Here is a 22,159-nt window from a genome sequence, read left to right as displayed (position 1 = left end):
AAGGAAAGGTCAAAACCAAAAGACAGCAAAAAACAACCAACCACCCTTGCACTAATCATATGTACAATATATACAATATCCACAATATTCACAACCCAAACCACACAACCGCCTCTAACTACAGAGGGGAAGGAGGGAGGGTAAATTGGACTGCAGCAATGTGGATCTTCGAACATCTACATTTATGGTAGGTACAAAACTGTACTATGTTCTTCATCTCACATTGCTGCAGTCCTTACACTTGGGTAGAATCCCAAAGCAGAGGAAAGGGAGGATGGCAAAACTATAAAGCAGTAGGAGCTGCCAAAATGCCCTGTAAAATTGCAGTGGCAAAACCAGCCCTAGATTTAGAGTAAAGTGGAAGGTGGTAATGCTTAGAGAAAGTATGCACTGAACTCCAAGTAGCTGCCTCCAAAATATCTTTAGTTGCCACCCCTTAAAAAGCTGTAGAAGTGGCAGTAGCCCTAGTGGAATGAGGCCTAATCCCAGCTGGAATCTCCTTACCATGATGGGAATAACAGAAAGCAATACAAAACCCAATCCACTTAGAAATAGTTTGTTTTGACACAGGCTTGCCCTGAGAACCCAAAGCAAATGAAACAAATAACTGCTGAGACTGCCTGAACCCTTTAGTTCTGCTCAAATAATATCGCAACTGCCTGTGTATATCCAAAGTGTGCAAAATCTTTTCCCCTTTATTTTGGGGTTTGCATAAAAAGTAGGCAAATGAATAGTTTGGTTTAAAGCCACACTAGAAACCACTTTAGGCATAAAGGAAGGATTAGTACGCAAAGATACCCTATCCTTATGGAAAATTAAGAAAGGCTCAACCGCCATAAGGGCCTGTAATTCAGAAACCCTTCGCAGAGGTAATGGCCAACAAAAAAGCAGTCTTCCATGATAAATATTTCAACTCGGCAGTAGCTGCAGGCTCAAAAGGTTGTAGAGTGAGTTTCTCCAACACAAAATTGAGATCCCAAGCAGGAGTAGGAGCTCTACGTGGGGTCTTATATTCTTTGCCCCTCTAAGGAATTGCTTAAACAAAGGATGAGAAAACAATGGTGGGTCACAGTCATAGTGAGCAGAAATTGCTGCAGCATGAACCTTAATAGAAGAGAAGGACAAACCTTTGTCCAGTAACTCAGTAAGATATTGAAGAGCCACACTTAAATTAGGCTTAGAAACATCAAATTCCTTTGCTGTACTCCAAAATAAAAATCTCTTCCATTTATCTGCGTACACTTTCCTTGTACTAGGCCTTCTGGCCTCCAAAATAACATTCAAAACTTGCTGTGGAAGCTGAGACCCTCCAGGGTTTAAAACAGAATATGCCAGGCTGTTAGATGTAGAGAGTGAAGTTTGACATTGAGTAAATGACTGTTCTCCTGAGACAGCAGGTGTGGAATCGAAGGCAAAGGCCATGGAGGCTCCCATACCAGACTTCTCAGTAATGGGTACCAGTGCTGTCGAGGCCAATCTGGAGCTATTAAAATCATCTTTGGCTTGTCCTGTCTGACCTTCAGGAGTACCTCTGGGAGGAGAGGCAGAGGTGGAAAGGCATACACATGAAGATTGCTCCAGTTGAATGAAAGAGCATCCACTTTCCAAGCTGTGGGATGAAACCTTTTGTGCAAAACTTTGGCAGCTGGTAGTTTAGTGGAGAAGCGAACAGATCTATGTCTGGAGTTCCCCATAACACTGTCAATTTCTGAAATACATGAGGATCCAATTTCCACTCGTGGGGATCCATAATTCGTCTGCTCAACACATCTGCTAAGGAGTTCTGTGCTCCCGGCAGAAACCTTGCCTGAAGATTCAGCTGTAAACTGAGAGCAGTCTCCCACAAAATCATTGCTTGTCTGCATAGAGGATAAGAATGCGTTCCCCCCTGCTTGTTGATGTACCACATGACAGTTGTGTTGTCTGTTAGAACCAACACCTGCCCTGGAAGAAGTAAATCCTTGAAAGCTATTAATGCAAATTGGACTGCTAACATCTCCTTCAAATTGATATGTAGATGTTGAAGTCTGGCAGGCCACGTGTCTTGTACCCACTTTCCATTTAGATGAGCTCCCCAAGCTTTGTCTGAGGCATCTGTCGTTAGAATCTGACTCGCCTCTGGTCGGGTCACAGAGAGTCCCTTGTTTAGGTGACATTCCTGAGCCCACCACAAAAACTCCTTTTGAATGCAAGGTATTATCTGAATGACAGTGTCCATATCTTGGCAGTGCTGTGTCCATACATTTTTGAGATACCATTGTAGCTTCCTCATATGCAGTTTGGCATCGGGAAGCACCAGAATACAAGATGCCATGAACCCTAAGGCTTGAAGGACTGTCCTTGCAGTTAGCCTGGACTGATGAGACAATTGATGGAAGTAAAGAGAAAGATTCTTTTGTTTGTCCAGGGTCAAAAAGGCCATCTGGGATGCTGTATTCAGTCTCACACCCAGAAAGCACATGTCCTGAGAGGGTACTAGACTGGACTTTATTTCGTTCACAGAATACCCCAGGCATCTTAGCACTGCTATCACATACTGTAAATGATGAAGAAGTTCGTCCTTTTCTTGGGCCAGAATCAGGCAATCGTCCAAATAAGGATAGATCTGTATTCCTCTTAGCCTGAAGAAAGCTATCACTGGAGCCAGAACATTCGTGAACACTCTGGGCGCAGTAGATAAGCCAAAGGGCAATGCAGAGAACTGATAATGAGAAGTTCCAGCCCGAAAACGCAGATACTTCCTGCAACTGAGCCTGATAGGAACATGAAGGTAAGCCTCCTTGAGATCCAGAGTCACCATCCAGTGATCTTTGCCCAGCAGAGGTAAAAGCTGTTGTAACGTCAACATTTTGAACTTGGGAATGTCCAGATATGTGTTGAGGATAGATAAATCCAAAATTGGTCTCCACGTGTTCCCCTTCTTTGGTACTAGGAACAGGCGAGAATAAAATCCTAGGCCCACTTCTGGTAGAGGGACCGGTTGTATGGCCCCTATTTGAAGTAGCAAAGAAATTTGTTTGTGAGCCTCTAGTCTTTGCTGAGGAGGAACGTCTGGCATGCCTTTGAAAGGAGGCAAGGTATGGAAATAAAACTTGTAACCTTGGTGTATGATATCCAATACCCATCTGTCTTGAGTAATCAAACTCCAATTTTCCTTGAAGAGTGCCAACCTTCCTCCCAAAGGTGCTGCCAGGCAAGAAGGATCTGGCAGCTGAAAAGGTAGGTCATTGGGCCTGTTTACGAAAGGACTGGCCCCTGCCCTCACCGAAGACTGTGCAGGTGAACTCCCGTTCTAGGTCTGAAGGAACTCTGAGCTCTGCCCCTACCACGTCTAGATCTACCCCTAGACTGAGAATCATAAGAAGGATACGTCCACCCCTTAGCAGGCCAATTCCTACTAAACTGGAGGCTGAACTTGCAAAAAATCTTTAACAGCCTGCATAGACTTAGCCTTGTCTTCCATTTTCTTCAAGACTGACTCCACAGGTGAACCAAATAACACATCAGACTGTAAAGGAGCATCCAAAATCCTTGTCTTAACATGGTCAGATAAATTCTGATCCCTCAGCCAGGCGTGCCTGCGAAGAACTGAACCAGTGGCAGCCACCCTAGACGAGGCCTGTACAGCATCAAAACCACATTGTAAAGAATGCTTACCCACCTGTTCAGAGACATGCACCAAATCTCGTAATTCTTTACACTCAATGCCTTCCGCCAGAGCATCTACCTTAGACTTCAATTGAGAAAGAAGATAGTTTTGATATTTCAACATGTGAAACTGGCAATTCAAAGCCCTCATAGCTAAGGTGGAAGAAGTATAGACTTTCTTTCCCCATCTATCCAAAGCTCTGGCCTCTTTATCTGGAGGAACCGGATTTTTTACAACAGAGGCCTTGACACCCTTAGGTCCCTGACTAACAGTTTCTGGGTCCGCCCTAGGACTCTTATAAAGATATTTATGAGCCTCAGGCACCCTGTAATACCTATCCGGTTTAACAGGAGCAGGAGGCAAAGAATCAGGATTAAGTGAAGCCTCTGCAAACACATCTTCCACAACATCCAGAACAGGAGGTATAGCCAAGGGCCTATGCTGGGGTAAAAGCAAAAATTCCCTAAGCCTTTTCCTGGAATCAGAGAAGTCCTGACCTTCCCACTTAAAATGTTCTCTCATGGAATGAAGAGTCTCTGAAAAAGAAAAATCCTCTGGAGGAGAAGCAGAAGGAGTCGAATCATCTGCATCAGAATCAGAATAAGGAGAGTACTCCTGCAAGTCTTCAGTCGAAGACTCTGAAACATCCGAAGCCTGCTCAAAACTCCCCAACTCTGGTTCCACCCTAGGCCTTTTATCAGGAGGGGGCAAAGAACCTCTAATCAAAGTAATTAAATCTTCTGCCATTTTAAGCATGTGCTTCTTGGGCACAGATCCTGTTGAACTAGGAGTGACACCAACAGAAGCTAAACCTGGCCTGCCTCTGGGAGAAGCCTTGGAAACAGAAGGAGAGGGCCTAACCACCCTAGGAAGGGAGGGGAGTACAGTAACCTGAGAAGCCCCTTCAGCCTGACCTGCCTCCTGAGAGGCCACATCCTGCAATATCAAAGTCTCCCCCTGGGACTCCAGAGAAGCCTCTGGTGGAACCACCGGTTCCACTGACGCCTCTAAAGAACCGGCGTCCGGTACGGACGACTCTTCTTGCCTGGGTTTAGCTGCTTTGTCTTTGCGCTTCTTCGAAGAAGCGGGCGTCGGAGAATCCGACGGCATATTATAATTGCACCGCTTCCCGAAGACCAACCTAGCACAATCTAACCTTCGCTTAATAGTGCGCTTATTGAACCTAGCACAAAAGCGACACCCAACAACGTCGTGCTCCGGCCCCAAACAAGGAATACACAAAGTATGATAATCCCTATGCGGTATCTGCTTCCCACAAGAAATACAGTTATTCACTTTTTCTGACATCCGGTAAACCACTGAGGCAAGAAAAAACTAAAATATTTCCCAACGGGGTACTTAGCCAACTTTGACTCGGTCTGAAACTCCGAATTCAAAAAATTTCAGAACGCCGAACGGCACTTGCAACGCTGCTTCTGCATCGGACCATGCGGCAAAAAAGACTGAGGATATGACGTCGGTCATGCGCATTTGTACCCTGACGTCCTGATGTCAGTCTTAAGCACCTTGACCGACGTCAGCCTAATACTTTGATATTCGGGCCGACCGAGGACAGCGGACTACCCATATGTAAGGACTGCAGCAATGTGAGATGAAGAACATCACTGATGGAAACATACAAAGAAGATCAACACTGTTGATTCTGACCTGTAAGCTGCTTTCTGTACAGTTGGCAGATGCAAACAGCAGCAGTATCCCAGCCACAAAAAGAATACAGTAAGAAATAATAAAATTAAAAGGAAAAAATAAAGCATCTGCCACACATAAAAATGTCCAACACTTAAGAAAAAATAAGAGACCTGATGCCATTGTCCAACGTGCTGCCACGCTGTCTTTGAATGCAGGTATCTGCATTTTCAGATGCAGCGACAGCATGAGAAGCATGCTGCATTTCAGCCATATGCTAAGCAAGTCTCGGCATGTACACGCTCTGCGCAAGTGCAATGCATAAGATATCCTCTACGTGGAAAAGTATTACATTAACTTCACACAATGACACTGTATTAAAAAAGATTTTTACTATAGTACAACCCTAGTTGTTGGCCATCTACATTTATTACTTAAGTGTGTCTACACTTTACAGATATGTAAATGTGATTATTCTAAATAAGACACCAAGGCAGTTACTGCTCAATGCTGCATATATTTACAGACCCCTTCATGTATCCTAACAACTTTTGCAGCATAGTTAATAAAACAAATCCTTATACAGATTTATATAAGCAATGTATGATTAAAGGATCTTTTGCTTATAAAAAATTATCTTTGCTGATAAATGCGATGCTTTTTGCTTAGTACTAATACTCAAATAATATTTTCAGTTCAGCTTACCATGTTTTCTATTCAAGTTTTATAAAATGAATAAAGAACCAGAAGTATGAAGTCACTGGTATATATTCTACATACCTTTCCAGTAGCACCATGTGAGACAAATTGTGCACCCTCCTTTTTTGCAATCTCCACCATGCTACGTGCAATACAAGGCCTTGCGATGGAAGTTCCAAGCAGATATCGATCCTCATAGATTGCATTGGCCTGGACTGACGGCCAGATGAATTCTTCTACAAACTCCTTCCTCACATCTTCAATAAAGATCTACACAAACAGAAACACTGATAGCTAAACACAAGTCAAGATATGAGACACAGCCCAACCAGTTTATCTAACATCTTTTTAGAGAAAAGCCAGAGGACCAAATTACCTGTGTAATATCCTCTGGGGAACTTAATTTTCAGTAGCATGTTAAGTGTCACCAATGATTTAGGTACAGCTGAAGTTATTATTAGTAAAATTGATTAAGTTCAAGTACTGCGATTATCAACATTATTTTTGAATGTTTAACCACATGAATATCTTAACAGAAGCATTCAGCTCCCTCATGCAACTGGAACAAAATTACCTCAAATGGGTTGCTAAAGAAATATTATTCATTTCTTCCTCACCCAATTGTTATGAAATTACCAGATTTAACTACAAAAGTAATATTACTAGGAATGTTAAAATATCACAACTAGCTGAGCAAAATAATTCATGGCATGTTGAACTATGAGCCATAGGATGGATGGCATCTCGTATAAAAATACACAGTGCAATCAGACTAGTGCTTAATTTCATGGAAGACACAGAATCTCTTGATTCAGCATTAAACGGCATCTCAAATAACTCCTTTCCACAACTTCACCACTAGTATGCATGCAAACTTCTAAATACCTAGTGCTGTATAAGTGAGTCTGGATCTTCATTGGACTTGTAGAAGAACGAGCCTTCAGAGCTGGGACACTGTTGGTACTATTATTAAGTTTAATGGACGCTTAGGGCTGTGACTATGCTGCATCCAAACACAGACATGTATAACTCTGCTAAATCACTAATGTGCTATCTAGAATTACTTCAGATACTAAGGAATGGGAGTGGTCAACTTAAGTTTCTAAATATGGAGATGCAATGACAAATGTTATTTATTTATTTATTCATTGATGTTTGCTTACTAGGAAAGTCTGACTGGGTCACAAGAGCCCAATTTCAGCAGAAGCCCAGGGAGAAAAGCTCCACTTAACAGAGAAAATTAAAAAAAAAAACAAAAAACATTCAAACACATTACATAAGAAACAGTTGGAAATTATACATTTAAAAAATAAACAGTATTATAAAGAATGCAGATATACTAAAATATATTACAAAGAGAACAATGAGAAACAGCAAACTAAAGCACTATATACAATTCTGGAGAGGGTCCGTTTGGTAATTCACATTATATTTACAATTTAACTAAACTCATGACTTTTACTTATTACTAAAGGGGGAGACAGATTAGGGTAGATTAGTATAAATGAGGAGGCGGTGATTGTAAAGGTTATGCAAAATGATAGCCAGGGTGAAGAAGAGGAATTAGAGATGGCTAGAGTGTCTGTACAGATATGGGTGGAGAAAAGTAGACAAGATTTATGTTCAACTGGGTATATAGCATGAGCAGAGTCAAAAGTTTGATAAGCGGCCTATCAGAAGATGCTTGAAGGAGGGATGGTAGATTACAGTTCTAATAACTTGTGGAATAGAATTCCACTTTGTGGCAACAAAGTAGCAGTAAAGGCTATTTTAATTTGGTTTTGGGGGTTTATAGATGGTGAGAAGTTGTGTATCACTAGAACAAAGGTATCTGTTAAGGTGACAGGAAGGAAGAATTGAGCCAGACTGAGTAGTGTGTGAATAGAGGACCAGATTTAAATAATGGGAGAGATTTTTAGTACAGACCAGTTGAAGGACCTCAGGATATTGTTAAATAAATCTTTAATAAATTTTGTGAGATTCCTGGTTGGTTTAAATTGGTGGGTATTGAGGTAATGAGTGGCAAGTCTATGTATGTGTGTGTATGCAGGGAGATGGTCACTTAGGGAGTTAGGACAGGTTCCACTACTAGTATATTTAATGGGGTCAAAGACTAAAATCCAATCAAGAATTGTGCCCTTATTACTTTTATTGTACCTAGTACATGCTGTGATTAGTTGAGTCAGACTAAATAGATTTATGCAGGATGAGAGACTGTCAGAGGTTACATTTTGCCAATCAATACTGACATCACCCAGAATTATGTTTTGTAAATAATAATAATAGATACCCATGATAGAAATTCTACAAGTACAAGTATGCTGTTACCAGGAGGATGCATATTGCAATAATGCACAGTGTTTTTTTAGAGGTTAGCTTTAAAAGCGTTACGAGTATTTTATCTGAGTGAAATCTGTGGAAGAAGTTGGAAAAGGAAGAGAGGTTATAGGAGGTGGGGTACAGTGCTGCAACCCCTTCTCCATTTTGTAGGGTTGGTCAGTCCTCATAATGTTATAGCCTGGGGATTGTTTTTCTATAACTTTCATACTGGATTTAAGCCATGTCTCAGTGATGGCTAGGTTACCTGGGAAACAGAGTGATATACAGGCATGTAGATCTGTAATTTTATTACAAATACTATAAAGATTTAATGTTATCAGACTTAGTTTTTTTGGCTGGACTTGTACTTGACGGAGTGGGAACCTGCTATGTCTGTAAATGGAAATTGGATTGGGTGGACAGTATCTTTGTATAAAAAATAATGGCTGCATTAGAGAAGGGATTGTTTGTAATTGAAAGGGGGGGTGTCTGGCCTGTTACTGAGCTTGCAAGAACTGGTGGTATTGAGGTTTAGGGTTAGATTAGTAGGACCAGGGTTTAGGTAAATATCATTACATAAATCTTTGTGTTCTAAAGCAAAAATATGGAATAATTCTTAAGGGTGTGTATAAGTGGATGTTTTGTTTTCAGGGATGGGTGATCACAGTGATGTATTCTGTATTTAAGGCAGACAGTAGTGGAGAGATTGAAGAGGCCAACAGATAGAATATTTATTACAACTGTCTAGGTTAAGTAGGAGGCTGGATGTTGGGAGTTGTAGTGTAGTTTAAGGGAAAGTGATTGCATGTTACGTGGGAGGTCACTACTAGAATATGAAAGAATAATATAAGGAGCAACATTTTATATACAAGAGCTACTGAATGGGGGTGAGGTAATAGAGGGCTAGACATAGAGGGCAATACAAGATACACTCCATCAAATGAGGTCTAAAGCCTACACTAGATATCACCGAACCAGAAAGTATGTTGTCTTTCATATGAAGTACTCTGTGGATAATATGTCCTACATCTGTGTCTATCATATTATTTAAAGTTATCAAACTCTACTAAACCAACATTAAGGAAAATATTCAGTCAATAACTATAAAACTGGGGAAACCACTGAGAAGGAAATTATATGAGATAAATAGTAATTCAGCCAACATTTATAAGCAATGACAAAGGAAGCCACAACAAGGTGATCAAAAAATAAATCAGGGCCACAAGATAAAGGGTAAACATGATACCAGTCAATGAAGAAGCTAACATCAAAATCAAGCAAATATAATTAGTGTCACAACCATTAGATTGGATACGCTTGTTGTATCATCCTGACATCAAGCAAAATGCAATTTATAATAAACGTGATCATGGAGACTCCTGGAAGTATAAGAAATGACACAGGCAGCACCATTAGGGTCCTACAGTAAGAGGTAAAAGAGATGGCAAATTAAGCCTTATTAGATAAACATTCCCACAATGCACCAGGAGATGTGGAAAGAAGATGCAGAGAGAAAATGCTGAAGAAGAATTTTTGAAGGAATACTGGTGATGGAAGACAGAGGTATTGCTATTACTGAAACATGTATCATGAAAATTAAAAGGATAGCTTACTGAATGCTATTCAGGCTGACCATATCACACCGCATAGTATTTGGTGCCTGTTGTACTACATGTATATCAGAATGACAGCATGATTATGAACAGAATATATAGTATGTAAAGCCTAAGGAAGGCATTCCTCACAGTAATAGCCATAAGTAGTGTACAGAGCCTAAGGCAGACATTCCTTAGAGTAATGGCCATGTTGTAAATGGTGCCATGTGATAAGCTACCTATATTCTCCTTGTTAATTTTACAGCTGAAAATTCCTGCTGCATACCTGGAAATTAGCAAATGTGATGGACATCCACAGTAATGCTCACATCACCAAAGTGCTGAAGAATGTCTCTCTCTCAAACATGCTTCCATGGTGATAAACTGGTCTATGTCTGCTACTTTGTATATTGTCATCATGACTGGTCTTGTTTGAAGTGACTTCCACGGTGGTGCAGCGGTAGCGTTGTTGCCTCACAGCAAGAGGTTCTCCCGTTCGATTCTCGGCTTGGGTTGAGAGTGCCTTCTGTGTGGAGTCTGCATGAGTGGGCTTTCGAAAGACATGTGTTGAATGGGTGTGCCTTCGTTGAAGGTTGGGCGTCGGGCTGGCAACTCGACACCATAAAAACCAACTGCCAATCATTAGCGGACCGGAGTTTCGCTGTGGAGACCCCTAACCGGGAAAAGCCGAAAGACAAACAACAACAACTGGTCATGTTTGAAGTATGCTACTACTGGAAATATACTTTAGATTACTTTGAATATACTCTGGCATTTCTGCTACTGGGACAAAAGGCTGGACATACCCACCTGCCTACATTCTGGCCCACACTCATAACCCACCTCTGCCCACCAGATAAGGCTAGGTCATTAATGGAGTAATAGAAGTAATTGGACTGAGGCTGACTAAACCTGCCTCCCCCAGCATGTTCACTTCCATCCTCCCTTGCCTGTGCTGTCAAGCACCTGAGCTAGTACTCCAACTTAAACACCTGGACCGTATTCAGGGCTTCATTCCTCTCTGCTACTGATGCATATCATGTTGACGGTACTTACCAACAAGTTTGGTAAGTAACCAGCAGAAACAGAAATCAGTGCTACTTAGAGTTGTAAATCTGGAGAATGTGAATTGCTGAGTGCATGAGCTGCAAAATAAGTGTTCTTGTTTGAGTAATTGGTGCTTATTCTGTACACCATGTTCACTAGGCAAACAGATAGCAATTTATCCTTAACTGTTAAGGTCCATTCTGTGCACCTTTAGAAATGAAGTGGAGATATTTGTTGTGAATGCGTTTAGGTTGCTTTACCTCAAGTAAAACAGTTCAAAGCAATGGAAATGTCTGTTATTGTATGTCACTGCCACAGGTTCATCGGTACTTACTCCGCTATTGATCTGTGAGGATCTTAATAAGCCTAGCCTTACATTCACAAGGTAGTTTTAGCCCTTATATTTAACAAACTAATAACTCACAGGTGGGCCAAACAAGGATATGTTGGGACATTTAAATGTTTTCCCTATTCATAAGGGACAGGGGTGTTAATCCAGGGGTGAATTTGCAGTAACACCATTCACGGGTCCAAATTATATTTGAAAAGAGTGGGAGTAGTACTTTGTTTTATATGGAGTGGAAGACAGTTCTATAGAAGTGGTAATACAAATCTATTCCTCCAACATGTTCTATTTATTTTGTAAAAGCGAATGAGATTGCTTTAGTAGTTGTTTATGATACTACTGTACTAGTGAATGTGCAACAGGTCTCACAGAAGAGGCCCTATTGAAGTATTATATGTAAGGCAGAGATTCTTGTACGATACTGAGAAAAGAGACAAGGTTTTGAGATGGTCTGCCTAGTTTTTACAATTTAGGTTCTTGATATTTTTTTTTGTAGTGAGAAAGCATCGAGTCATTGCAGTTGTTATACGAGTTTGGACAGCATTTACTGAAAGGAGCATTATGCTCAGTGATCGGCCTAATGACTACCGAATACAGTAGAACATTCCCATCCCTCGACCTTGAAGCAATACCTTTAGATACAAGCTGTGCAATGAGAAAGTACTTCCTTACAACACTGGATACATAATGATCACTAGACAGATCTTTTTTGACAGAGGTTCCCAGATCCTTAATTATGGGATCAACTTTCAAGGTTGTGCTGTCATTGTGATAGTTACACGGAGATTCATACTTGCCAATGGATTTTATTATACACTTCTTGGAATTTAGTTTTAGTCCGTGGTTTTAACTATTTGGATCAGGCCACTTTGGAGAATCCTGGTGCCCTCTGGGGAGTTTATGAAGGCACAAAGTTTGTCAGCTACAAACCGTCACTAACCCTTAAACATTAGCTTTGACTTCTGAGATATAAATGCCAAAGAGTGGGTCAAGGACTGAATGCTGGGCTCACCACTAGCGCCAGGTCTTTTGGTGGAGGTATAGCTGCCTACCCTAACTTTCTGAATTCTACTGGGAAGCCAATTTGATGTTTAATGAGTTAAACAGGGATCAACATTTAGATGGGAGAGTTTATTTACAATACCCGAGTGTGTGATGGTACTGAAGCCATATTTTCATGCACCATATCTAAACTTTGGAATAATCTTCCACCCTCTATAACTACTCTACATTCCAGCAGCCTTTTCAAAACTTCCCTCAAATTCCACTTAAATTTGCACTGGCTTTGTCCTTGTTCTAATCCAGACTAACACCCCCAACCCTTACCCACCCCACCTAGACTCTTAACTCAACTATATGACTGCCACTACTAACCACAGTCAGAAATAGCTAGTTGTCTTGACATACTTTAACATCTTGTCTGACAACTTTCTTACTAATATTATAAATGATAAGAAACTATCTTAACTTGCAACATCTACTGTATATACTGTTGATGATCAATATCTTGTTATTGTATTAAAGCCAACAACCTGTAATGTTGTTTACTACTGCTGTAACTTTGTGTATCTATTTATCATGTACATGATGTGGAGCTTTTCTCCCCGGGCATTCGCCGAAAAATGACCTGCGTCTAGTTGGAATTTCCCGGTAAACAAATGTAAATAAATAAATGCCTTTGCGAGGTCTAGATATGCAGTGGGCACTGATTAGTCCTTCGCCATAGCTTCAGTAACTTTTTTTAAACAAGTCAACCAGATTAAGGGAGAGAGAAACTTCTCAGACTTGTGTATCTATAATTACCTGGGCCCATTTCACATTTGCACATAGTAACGACTGTTGCTGTCCAACATTCATCCAGCATGAAGTCTGTTTTGAGGCGGATTCTGAATAGCTTCTGTGAAGGATCAAATAAGTCATGTTTCAGACAGTTATGTTATCTAACACAGAGATCTAGTATTCGTGGCCCTAACCAGTACTTTGAGAACTTGTTCTTGGGAGATTTGAGTGGGGGATCTATGTGTGGATAGGTGATCTTGCAATATGGGGGGGGGGTGCAGCTTAGCCAATCTGATAGCAAACAAATTTTGGTTATGTCTGAGTATGTGATATCATTTACTATTAGCTCCACACAGTGCTGGTTATTTCTGATATTTTAACATGATGAAAGAAGGCTTTGTAGTTATTCTCTCGCTCAGGTGGCTATTTTTACCTCCTATCTGGGTTTGGATGATTTGATCAGGGTCAGAGAGTTAGATTTATTTTTGCGTGCAATATTTTTTCCTTTAGTATACAGCTTGTTTATATCTTAAGTCTATGGTTTCCTAGTATCCTTTTGCAATATTATGGCCCTATGTTTAACTCAGGTCAGTGTTAAAACATTGGAGGCTGAATTCAACAATCCTCTATTCAGCACAATGACAACGCCGAACTTTTGTTTACATGAACATCTCTGTCAGCAAAAATCAAAACAGCGGATAACATTAGCCGATCAACTACAATTAAAGCCTTCTACTACATTATTTGCTGTTTTGATTTTCATTGAGAGAGACGTTTGCGTAAACAAAAGTTCAATGTTGTCATCTCACTGAAAAGAGGTTTGCTGAATTCAACCTTTGATGTTTTAACACAGAAACGTACAACTCAGCGGTTACAGCACTGGTATGGTAGATGAGGGATCATGAGTTCTTCAAGCACAATCTGGAACAATGGATGGCAAATTGCAAATTCACTCCTGGAGTGGCGCCCATGTCTTTTATGGATAGTGGCAGTCTGTAAAAAATTGTCAAAACCACACTTGCTAACCCTTGTTATCTTTCCCCTAAGGATTGAAAATTGGGAAAAATCTGGGTAAAACTGGCTTAGCTTATAAGGGCTCTTGAGCCGTTAGCCTAGTAATCTCCTATGAACCTATGTATTAATTGCTATAGCAGCAGGATTTTTGCATTGCATTTTTTGCAATTAAAAGTTAGACTGTTGAACTGCAAATCTCCATGTGCTACAATGTTGCAATAAGTAACACAAAGGTAACGGACTCCTCTGAAGTTGTAACAGACTCCTCTGAAGTGAGGTAGCTTGCATATCAATACATACAAACCTTATCTGAAACATACTCTGGACAAATACACATATGCTTCTATAGTAAATAATACATTTAGAATTATTTTATAAAGTGAGCAAATACTTGATGAGAATGGCAAATGGGCACAGCATAGCTAGGAGGTAGGATCTCATGATTATAATGACTGATGATGGAATAAGGCCAAGAGGATTGTGGGACCTGTGGGAAAAAGATGTGCCTTGAACAGCAGGTGGCTCTGAGGTGTTGCACTTACTAAACAGTAACTCCTAAAACAGGCTGCAAGACCTATAACTCTAGAGATAAACCTCTTCACACTGCACCGGTCCTTCCCTATGTATCCCAGTCATTAAAGCATAGCACAGTAACTTTGGCTGTGGGTACATGCACTCCTTTAGGATCAGTGGTGACCATTACTAGATGTGTTTGTCGTTCAGTCAATAAGCTACAGCTGACAAAATAAATCACTGTTTAATAAAAAATAGTAATGATTTCAGATGTTTTGAAATGATAACCTTAGTCATGTAAGCGTGGTTTATTCATATACACTTAAAAATATTTTTAAAAGCAAATCACTCATGCTCGATAAACTAGACACAGTATCAAATAAGCTACTTAGATAATAAAAGACTATGATTTCTACATTTAGAACTGGATTACCGATTTCTTGACATACTGTTACAACAAGAAATAGTATACAGTGCTAGAATACAAGAGCAATAAACTGAACTATATTTTGAAAGTCAGAAAACTAACCATTCCAGCAAGCATCCTGATGTAAAAACAGTCATTTGGCACTGGCAGTCTAGAACTCTCACATCCCAGACAAAGCATACGCAATAAAGAGCTTACCCTGGGACCTAAACTGGTGTTTTCCTAGCCAGCAATCTGTTGTGATTAGAAATGCATGTGCAAATGACAGACATGATGTCAGGACAATGTCAGTGAGCACTCCAGAAAGTGTTTGCAAAGACAAAGCTGTAATGTAAGCCATGATCCAGCTCCCCATCACTTCATGCACCTGCAAGGTGGTGAAGACCTCAGGTTCCATCACAGACATCTCTGCAAACTCCATTTAATGGGCTTAGCATTCCGTCTGAGTCCTCAATCCACAGGGGGATGGAAGATAACTTGTAATGACATGTGGACAATGCTCCAGTGGATCCTCTTTTGGGATATCTTTGATGTGGGACACTTCTGAAGATGGATATCATGCATTCCCAACAGAAATAGGGTTCTAAATAAATTATGATGGCACTGGTTGTGATCCAGAATAAGGATGTGAAGATGAAGAAGGCTCTTTGATGTCATTTTGAGCACAGAAGATTAATGCCAGGTCTCAGGCTGGTCTGACAAATGGACTATGCATTCACAAGTCACAAAGCATAACTATTCCTCTCAATATCTCCCAGGAGGATAGAATTCTGAGAAGAAAAATCAGCAGCCATTTATGAAAAACCACCAGAATGCATAGATACGTTATATTAATTTATTATGATGTACATCAAACATACTGAATGCAGTGGGGTGCATCTCATAAGACCAACCAGCACTGCAATATGGCATATAGGAATGGAACCCTAACGACATCCCATCCAGACCACAGCCTGAGCACTGAAAGAGTTAGTAGGGAGAGTTGTGAGTGACAGGCCATTGTTTGCAAGGCCGTACCAATATGTGTCCCCCAAATAAATTTCCGCTAGAGACTGGATACTTACTACAGCATCATTTACCTCATGGGGACAGGGTTGCTTGATGGATAGTGTGAGGGTTATCCAGACACTGAACCCATCACAAGCCACAGGATGATACGTTATTTAAGGTACAGTGAAAGATATTATGGTATCAGAAAAAACTAAGGAGCTTAGCATGACAGTCCACTCAGTAGTCAATTGTTGCTCTCTCCAGCGTGGGCAACAACCAGCTACTATGAGGGAAATAACTGGCTAATAAGGTTTTAGATGGCCCCTAGAAATTGGCTTCTGCAACCTAGTAGTAACACAAATGCGATTTAAAATGAGTATAGTTCATTAAATTCCTACCATCTATTTTACAGTAACGAAAAACGCTTGTCACTACCAAACTAAAGTACACACAACCATAACCATAAATTACCTTTTTAGCTCCCAGTTTTACAGCCTTTTTTCTGGCCTCTTCAAAGTCTTCTTCCTGTCCAATGTTAGCCTGTAGGTAGCATAAAAAAAAGTTAGTGCAGTTCTCAACAATACTGTGTTCTCAACTTGTGGTTTATTTTATGGATCAGCAGAGCCTATGCAGTTTTGCTTTCATATGCAGAGATAGACAGTAGATTGAAAAAGCAGTCTTTCAAACGAACAGCAGAAAATTCCTGAATATCACAAAACATTAAAGCTAAAAACAATAATGATAAAAAGATGACAGACATGTAAGCACAACTAAAAGCCACACTGATCGATTATTAGTGGTGCTGTATGCTGAAATGGTACCTATGACATCAGAGTTAAAACAAAGGACTACACCTCACATACCTAAGCTGGCTGATTAAAGTGAAAGCCATAGGTAACGCTAAGCACCGAAAATGGAAAAATGAAGGTTACAAGTCTTCAGAACGATGGACAACTTTATAAAGCGGTGTTAAAGCTCTGAACATCACAAAGCAGTTCTTAAATCAGCAGATTTTTACATTTTATTTTTATACTGTACATCTAATAAATGCCCGCAGCTTTCATTAATTAAAGGAGGATACACAAATTATGCCTTGCTGCATCTATTTAGATAAGTCATGTACAAATTCAGGGGTTAGGAAATGCATTAAAAAAAAAGATTTGGTTCCTGCATTCAAGCAAACTTACTCTTCGTGGCAAAAAAACAAGCCTGTTCTCCCTGGGGTTGGGAGGGTGGCCTAAGGGGTTGGGAGGGTGGCCTAATGGGGTTGGGAGGGTGGCCTAATGGTTAAGGTGTTTGCCTTACAAACACAAGGTGCAGGGTTTGAGTCTCACAAGGGATAATTGGCTAGGCTTAAAATGGCTCGCAAGGGCAGTTAGCTTAGTACTAACCTATGAACCTATGAACCTAACTTCAGGATTCAAACACTATGTTGTGATTTCTTCAATGTTTGCAACTTTGCAAAATAACTCTGAATGTCAGTAAGTAATTCAAAGGTTTCAATGTTGGACAACTGAATGTAACAGATGAGAGCAAAGGGATAGCTATAACTCTCTAATGAAGCAACATGTGGTGTTTCATAGCATTGCCTAGTGGGATCCCTTCTGTCTGGGACTTCACTGTAGACAAGGTCAAATTACAAACAACCACACAGTAATGCAGAGAAGCCACTCCTATAAGTTAAGAGTTCTGGATAACCAAATATGCAAATGACTGCCAAAAAGCCTTAACAGGTATCAGCACACCTATAACAAAACAGTGATGAATTCCTACAGCATGGATTAGGGGGAAAAAAAAGAAGCTGGTGTACTTTTGATAACCTTTCTTTTACTGTCAATAAGTGCAAGACTTTGAGAAATGGCAAAATGTTATATAGTTTGAGTAAAGGTTAATGGACAAGTTATTAATATGGTAAAGTAATTAAAGATTACAGAACTGTAGTTGGCAACAAAGTACACACAACCACAGCCATTGACAACCTTGCTCCCAGCTTTCCAGCTTTTTTTCCTGGGCTCTTCCAAATCTTTGACCAAAGGAATACCAAACAAGGGCAGGAAATTATAGTGCGCGACAAATTTGATACTAAAGGATATGGCTAGCTGCTCTGCAGAAATCATTGTTCCTTTTCACCTCATTATGTAATGCTGAATAAGACTGATCCCAACAGCAGATTCAGAAATGTACTGTTAAAGATTAGCATTAACAAACAAAAAACAAGGCTAACTAGATTACACATCCTCTCCTAATTTTGTAGAACATGCTTCCCCTAAAATCAAATAAAGTTCACCAGTTAAAGTACTTAAATTGAACTGGCATTCATCTGTGTATAATAGAAAATATGCTCATGGGGAAAGAGTAATGGAGACTATGAATACATCAGAATGTAAGATCTTAATTATGGAACACACCTCATTGACAACCAAGTGTTAAGTTTCCTTGTTTTCCCAATTGAATATTGAGAAGCATTACTTTGTCATCAGAAAATGTATTTTGACAATCTTTTTCTGCACAACCCTGTCCACTTTATTTTGTTTTGTCATGTCCTCGCCTTGTCCTTATGTATATACTTAAGACAGCAAAAAAGATAAAAGGTGGGGTGTATCTATAAAAGTTTTTTCCCATAACTTGACTGAAAAGGTTATTTCTGCAACTTACGCCTTTGCAAACCCTCTCTGGTTGTCTAGCACCTTCCCTGTTTAACTGGTATTGGTTTCCATTTTGTCCTTTCCAGATCTCCTCGTTATTCATTAATGTGGGATGTTTTTTCCTAACTTCTGATACCATTTTGTTCTTTCCATATCTACTCGTTATTCATTAATGTGGGATGTTTTTTCCTAACTTCTGATACCATTTTGTTCTTTCCATATCTACTCGTTATTCATTAATGTGGGATGTTTTTTCCTAACTTCTGATACCACCTTGACTACAGCGTTACTCATCTTTCTTACTGACTGGCAGAAGTACTTTACACAGTTTTTTCTTGGATGGCACTTTTGAAGGATTCCTAGTGTTCTTTTAAGGTCACATCTATTACAGTCTACTAGGGTATTTCTGAGGCACTGCCATGTTTTGTCAAAGTTGGCCCTCTTGAAGAAAATACTCCACGCTTCTCATTGGCTTGAATCTGTGGTGAAGTTGAACATGAAACACAATATTTGGTGACCACTTCTCCTCAAATGTCAGTTCACTTCCACACTGGGATTTTCTCTTTATTCTCACTTCTGCACATCAGGTCAACTACTGCCTTTCAGGCCTGACTCACTAGCATGAAGAACAACCTTACACATAGATGTGGTTAGATCAATTAGACATATTTAGACCCCCCTTTATTTTACCTCTGTTTTCTCAGACATCTCAAGACACCCCAATAATATGTTCTGTTATTTTCTCATCTTCTACTCCCCTGAGGTGCAGTAAGAATGCAACCTCTGAGCAGAATATGATCGCATTTGTAATTTCTGAAGGCTTCTCAGAGGATCTACTCTCCACATCCAGACATTTGTTCTCATTCTACCTTTCCTATACCCTGTTATGCTTGTATTCCAATCAAAGTTTATTATTTACTATGTCTATATAACTGCTGCAATATCCACGCAACATTATTCCATTAACGCTACCAGATAACCAATGTTTTACTTAACCAGTGCACCACTGCTGCTTGTTAGTTCAACAATTTTTCCCCTCCACTTCAGAGGCACAGCTAGGACTTTTAGAACTGTATAACAGGTTCCTGAATGTAGCCCTCCCACTCACACACACAAATGAAGCCTCTCTCTGAAAAAAAAAAAATAACTCTAGAAATGACAGCTTTAAGCTTAAGAATATATTTAATGCGAATTACTACTCTTTCACCCTGGTACAGAAAAAAAATAAAGATTTCAATAATTAATTGCATGATGATTTAATAAAGAATAAGTTTTTGATTAACGCAATAACTGTAGTTATTTTTTGAAAGTTGTTGATGGTGACAAGTACGAAGGTGATTTAAACTGTGATAAACTGTGGGATTTTAGGAAGTGCAATATAAAACAAATGCAGCAAGTGACATGAAATGTCACAGCTCTGTTGTCATAGTATTAAAAACAGCGTGGACGTTTGTTGGAGGTTTGCTAAATGAATCTAAACAAATATACAGACCCTCTTATCACAGAGCAGCTTTTGGTAAATGAAATAAGGGCTGTGGGAAAAAAAAAAAAAACAGAAAAACATAATTATAGAATATTCAGCTTCTACACATGAAAATGAAGGCTGCACAGTAAGTTGCGAGTTAACCTTTGAAACGTTGGAATATAATAACAAAGACATCTCAGCAGAAGAAATAAGTAAAGCTGGGACAGATAAACATATGTAAAATGAAATGAAGAGAAAGGACGAACATGGAACTCAAGGGATAAAGTCAAACAACTGAAAACAATGTGACAGCTAAAGGACAACGAAAAGAACAAGAATTTATGAATGGGCAACATTAACAACCTCTCCCTAATACAGAACTGAAGTCAGCGTGGCAATGTTAGATCAGAAAGGACAGCTTGTAACCAAGTTACAAATAAGGAAGTTGATAGAAGGAAGGCAAGTCACAGAAGGAAAGAAGCCACAAAACCTAAAACAAAAATTGTCACAAGAAAACACTACTAGAGTTAAAGAAGCACAAACACACACAGTGTATCTGACGCCAAACACTGAAACATGGATCACTCTAGAGAACGGGAGAGAATACCAAGAAATGACAAAGAAGACGAGTGATATGCAAGAATGCACCGTGCAAATGAGCAAACAGAATAAGCACTTGTCTTTATAAGATCAAAAGTCCTGTTAAAAATCTGTCTGCTAGTTCACTGATCACAGTTAATAAAGCTATATTAACTGCAGTGGTGGTGCTGCGGTAGCATTGTCACCTCACTGTAAGACGCTGTCCGGTTCGATTCTCAGCTAGAGCGTCTTCAGCATAGAGACATGCATGAATGGGCATACCTTCGTTGAAGGTTGTGCGTCAGGGCTGGCAACTCGGCACGTAAAAATCAACTGCCAATCATTAGCAGACCGGAGTTCCGCTGTGGCGACCCTTAACCGGGAAAAGCCGAAAAGACACACACACAGATGAGAACCTGAAAGTGGAAGAGAGAGAAATCCTTGTGATAGTGGATTCCACAATTGGAGCACAAGCACCTATATGTACTGATATAACAATTTTTAGCAAAACTATTATTGTGATCCCCAGGTGCCAAGATAAGAAATGTCTCAAAGGCACTGGACAGACTGGCTATCAGTAAACATAAATTAGACATTGTTGCTATACACAGAAGAACAAATCTATTATCATACATAGCCCCCATCAAAAAATCAAGGGGAAATTAAGAAACTGCTGCCTCTGATATCAGAGTTAGCGATCAGGGTACATTTTACAGAGTTTGTTTAGAAGAGGTAATTAGGGAACACAGCAACTCTAAGATACTCTGGGCAAATGATTACATAAAGAAGGCTGTACAACTGAGTAGGTTGGGAATTTATTCCACACATAAGGGTATTTCAAGGGTCACATGATCTAACAAAGGGCAGAATACATCTGAATAAAGCAGGAAAGAGTATTCTTGGGAACAACTGAGAATAATTAATCATTTTAATCAACATTTTTGGGATGCTCAACTGAACGTAAATCCAACCTAAGTGGGGGATAACCTGGCAGTTTTAAGTCTGAACAATCTGAGATTGAATAATACAACCTTTTTGATAAAAGACCCTGGACTGCATTCATGAATGTCTACACTAAGTGTACACATTTGATATTCAAGAACATCCTAACTACATTTTTTGTGCTGTCTATTCACTGAGAAAGATTACACTAAGTGTAGCTGTAGTCTACACATTGTGGTAACCTTTATGAATCCTCCTGGATATTAAATGTTGCAAGAAAATCAGTAGGAAAACTAAAATTAGGAGGAAGAAGGTAAGGTTATGCTTTTATTATCTATTCACTCAATGGTGTACCTTTAATATACTCATAGTGTAGGCCTCCAGTGACATCATAAAATGTTGATATAGGAGTTACAACTGAAACTTGGCTAAAATAATCAGACTGGTGTCTGATTTGAGGATTATACTGTCTTTGAATATCACAGACAAGAATTAAACAGAGC

General features: G+C 39.7%; 1 protein-coding gene across 1 annotated transcript in view; it reads right to left on the bottom strand.

The window, feature by feature from the left end:
- Positions 1-22,159, bottom strand: part of ASS1 (argininosuccinate synthase 1) — a 681,159-nt gene that overhangs the window by 561,595 nt on the left and 97,405 nt on the right. The window contains exons 4-5 of the mRNA XM_044057968.1: positions 16,497-16,565; positions 6,077-6,265 (exon numbers count right to left, since the gene is read on the bottom strand). Coding sequence (XP_043913903.1) covers positions 6,077-6,265; positions 16,497-16,565 — 258 coding nt within the window. The remainder of the gene's footprint in view (positions 1-6,076; positions 6,266-16,496; positions 16,566-22,159) is intronic.

Source organism: Protopterus annectens, chromosome 16.part0 (assembly GCF_019279795.1).
Source record: "Protopterus annectens isolate FY-2018-M chromosome 16.part0, PAN1.0, whole genome shotgun sequence".
NCBI classification, from domain to species: Eukaryota; Metazoa; Chordata; order Ceratodontiformes; family Protopteridae; genus Protopterus; species Protopterus annectens.
The sequence above is the reverse complement of the archived record's forward strand: the minus strand, read 5'-3'. Positions and strand labels throughout refer to the sequence as shown.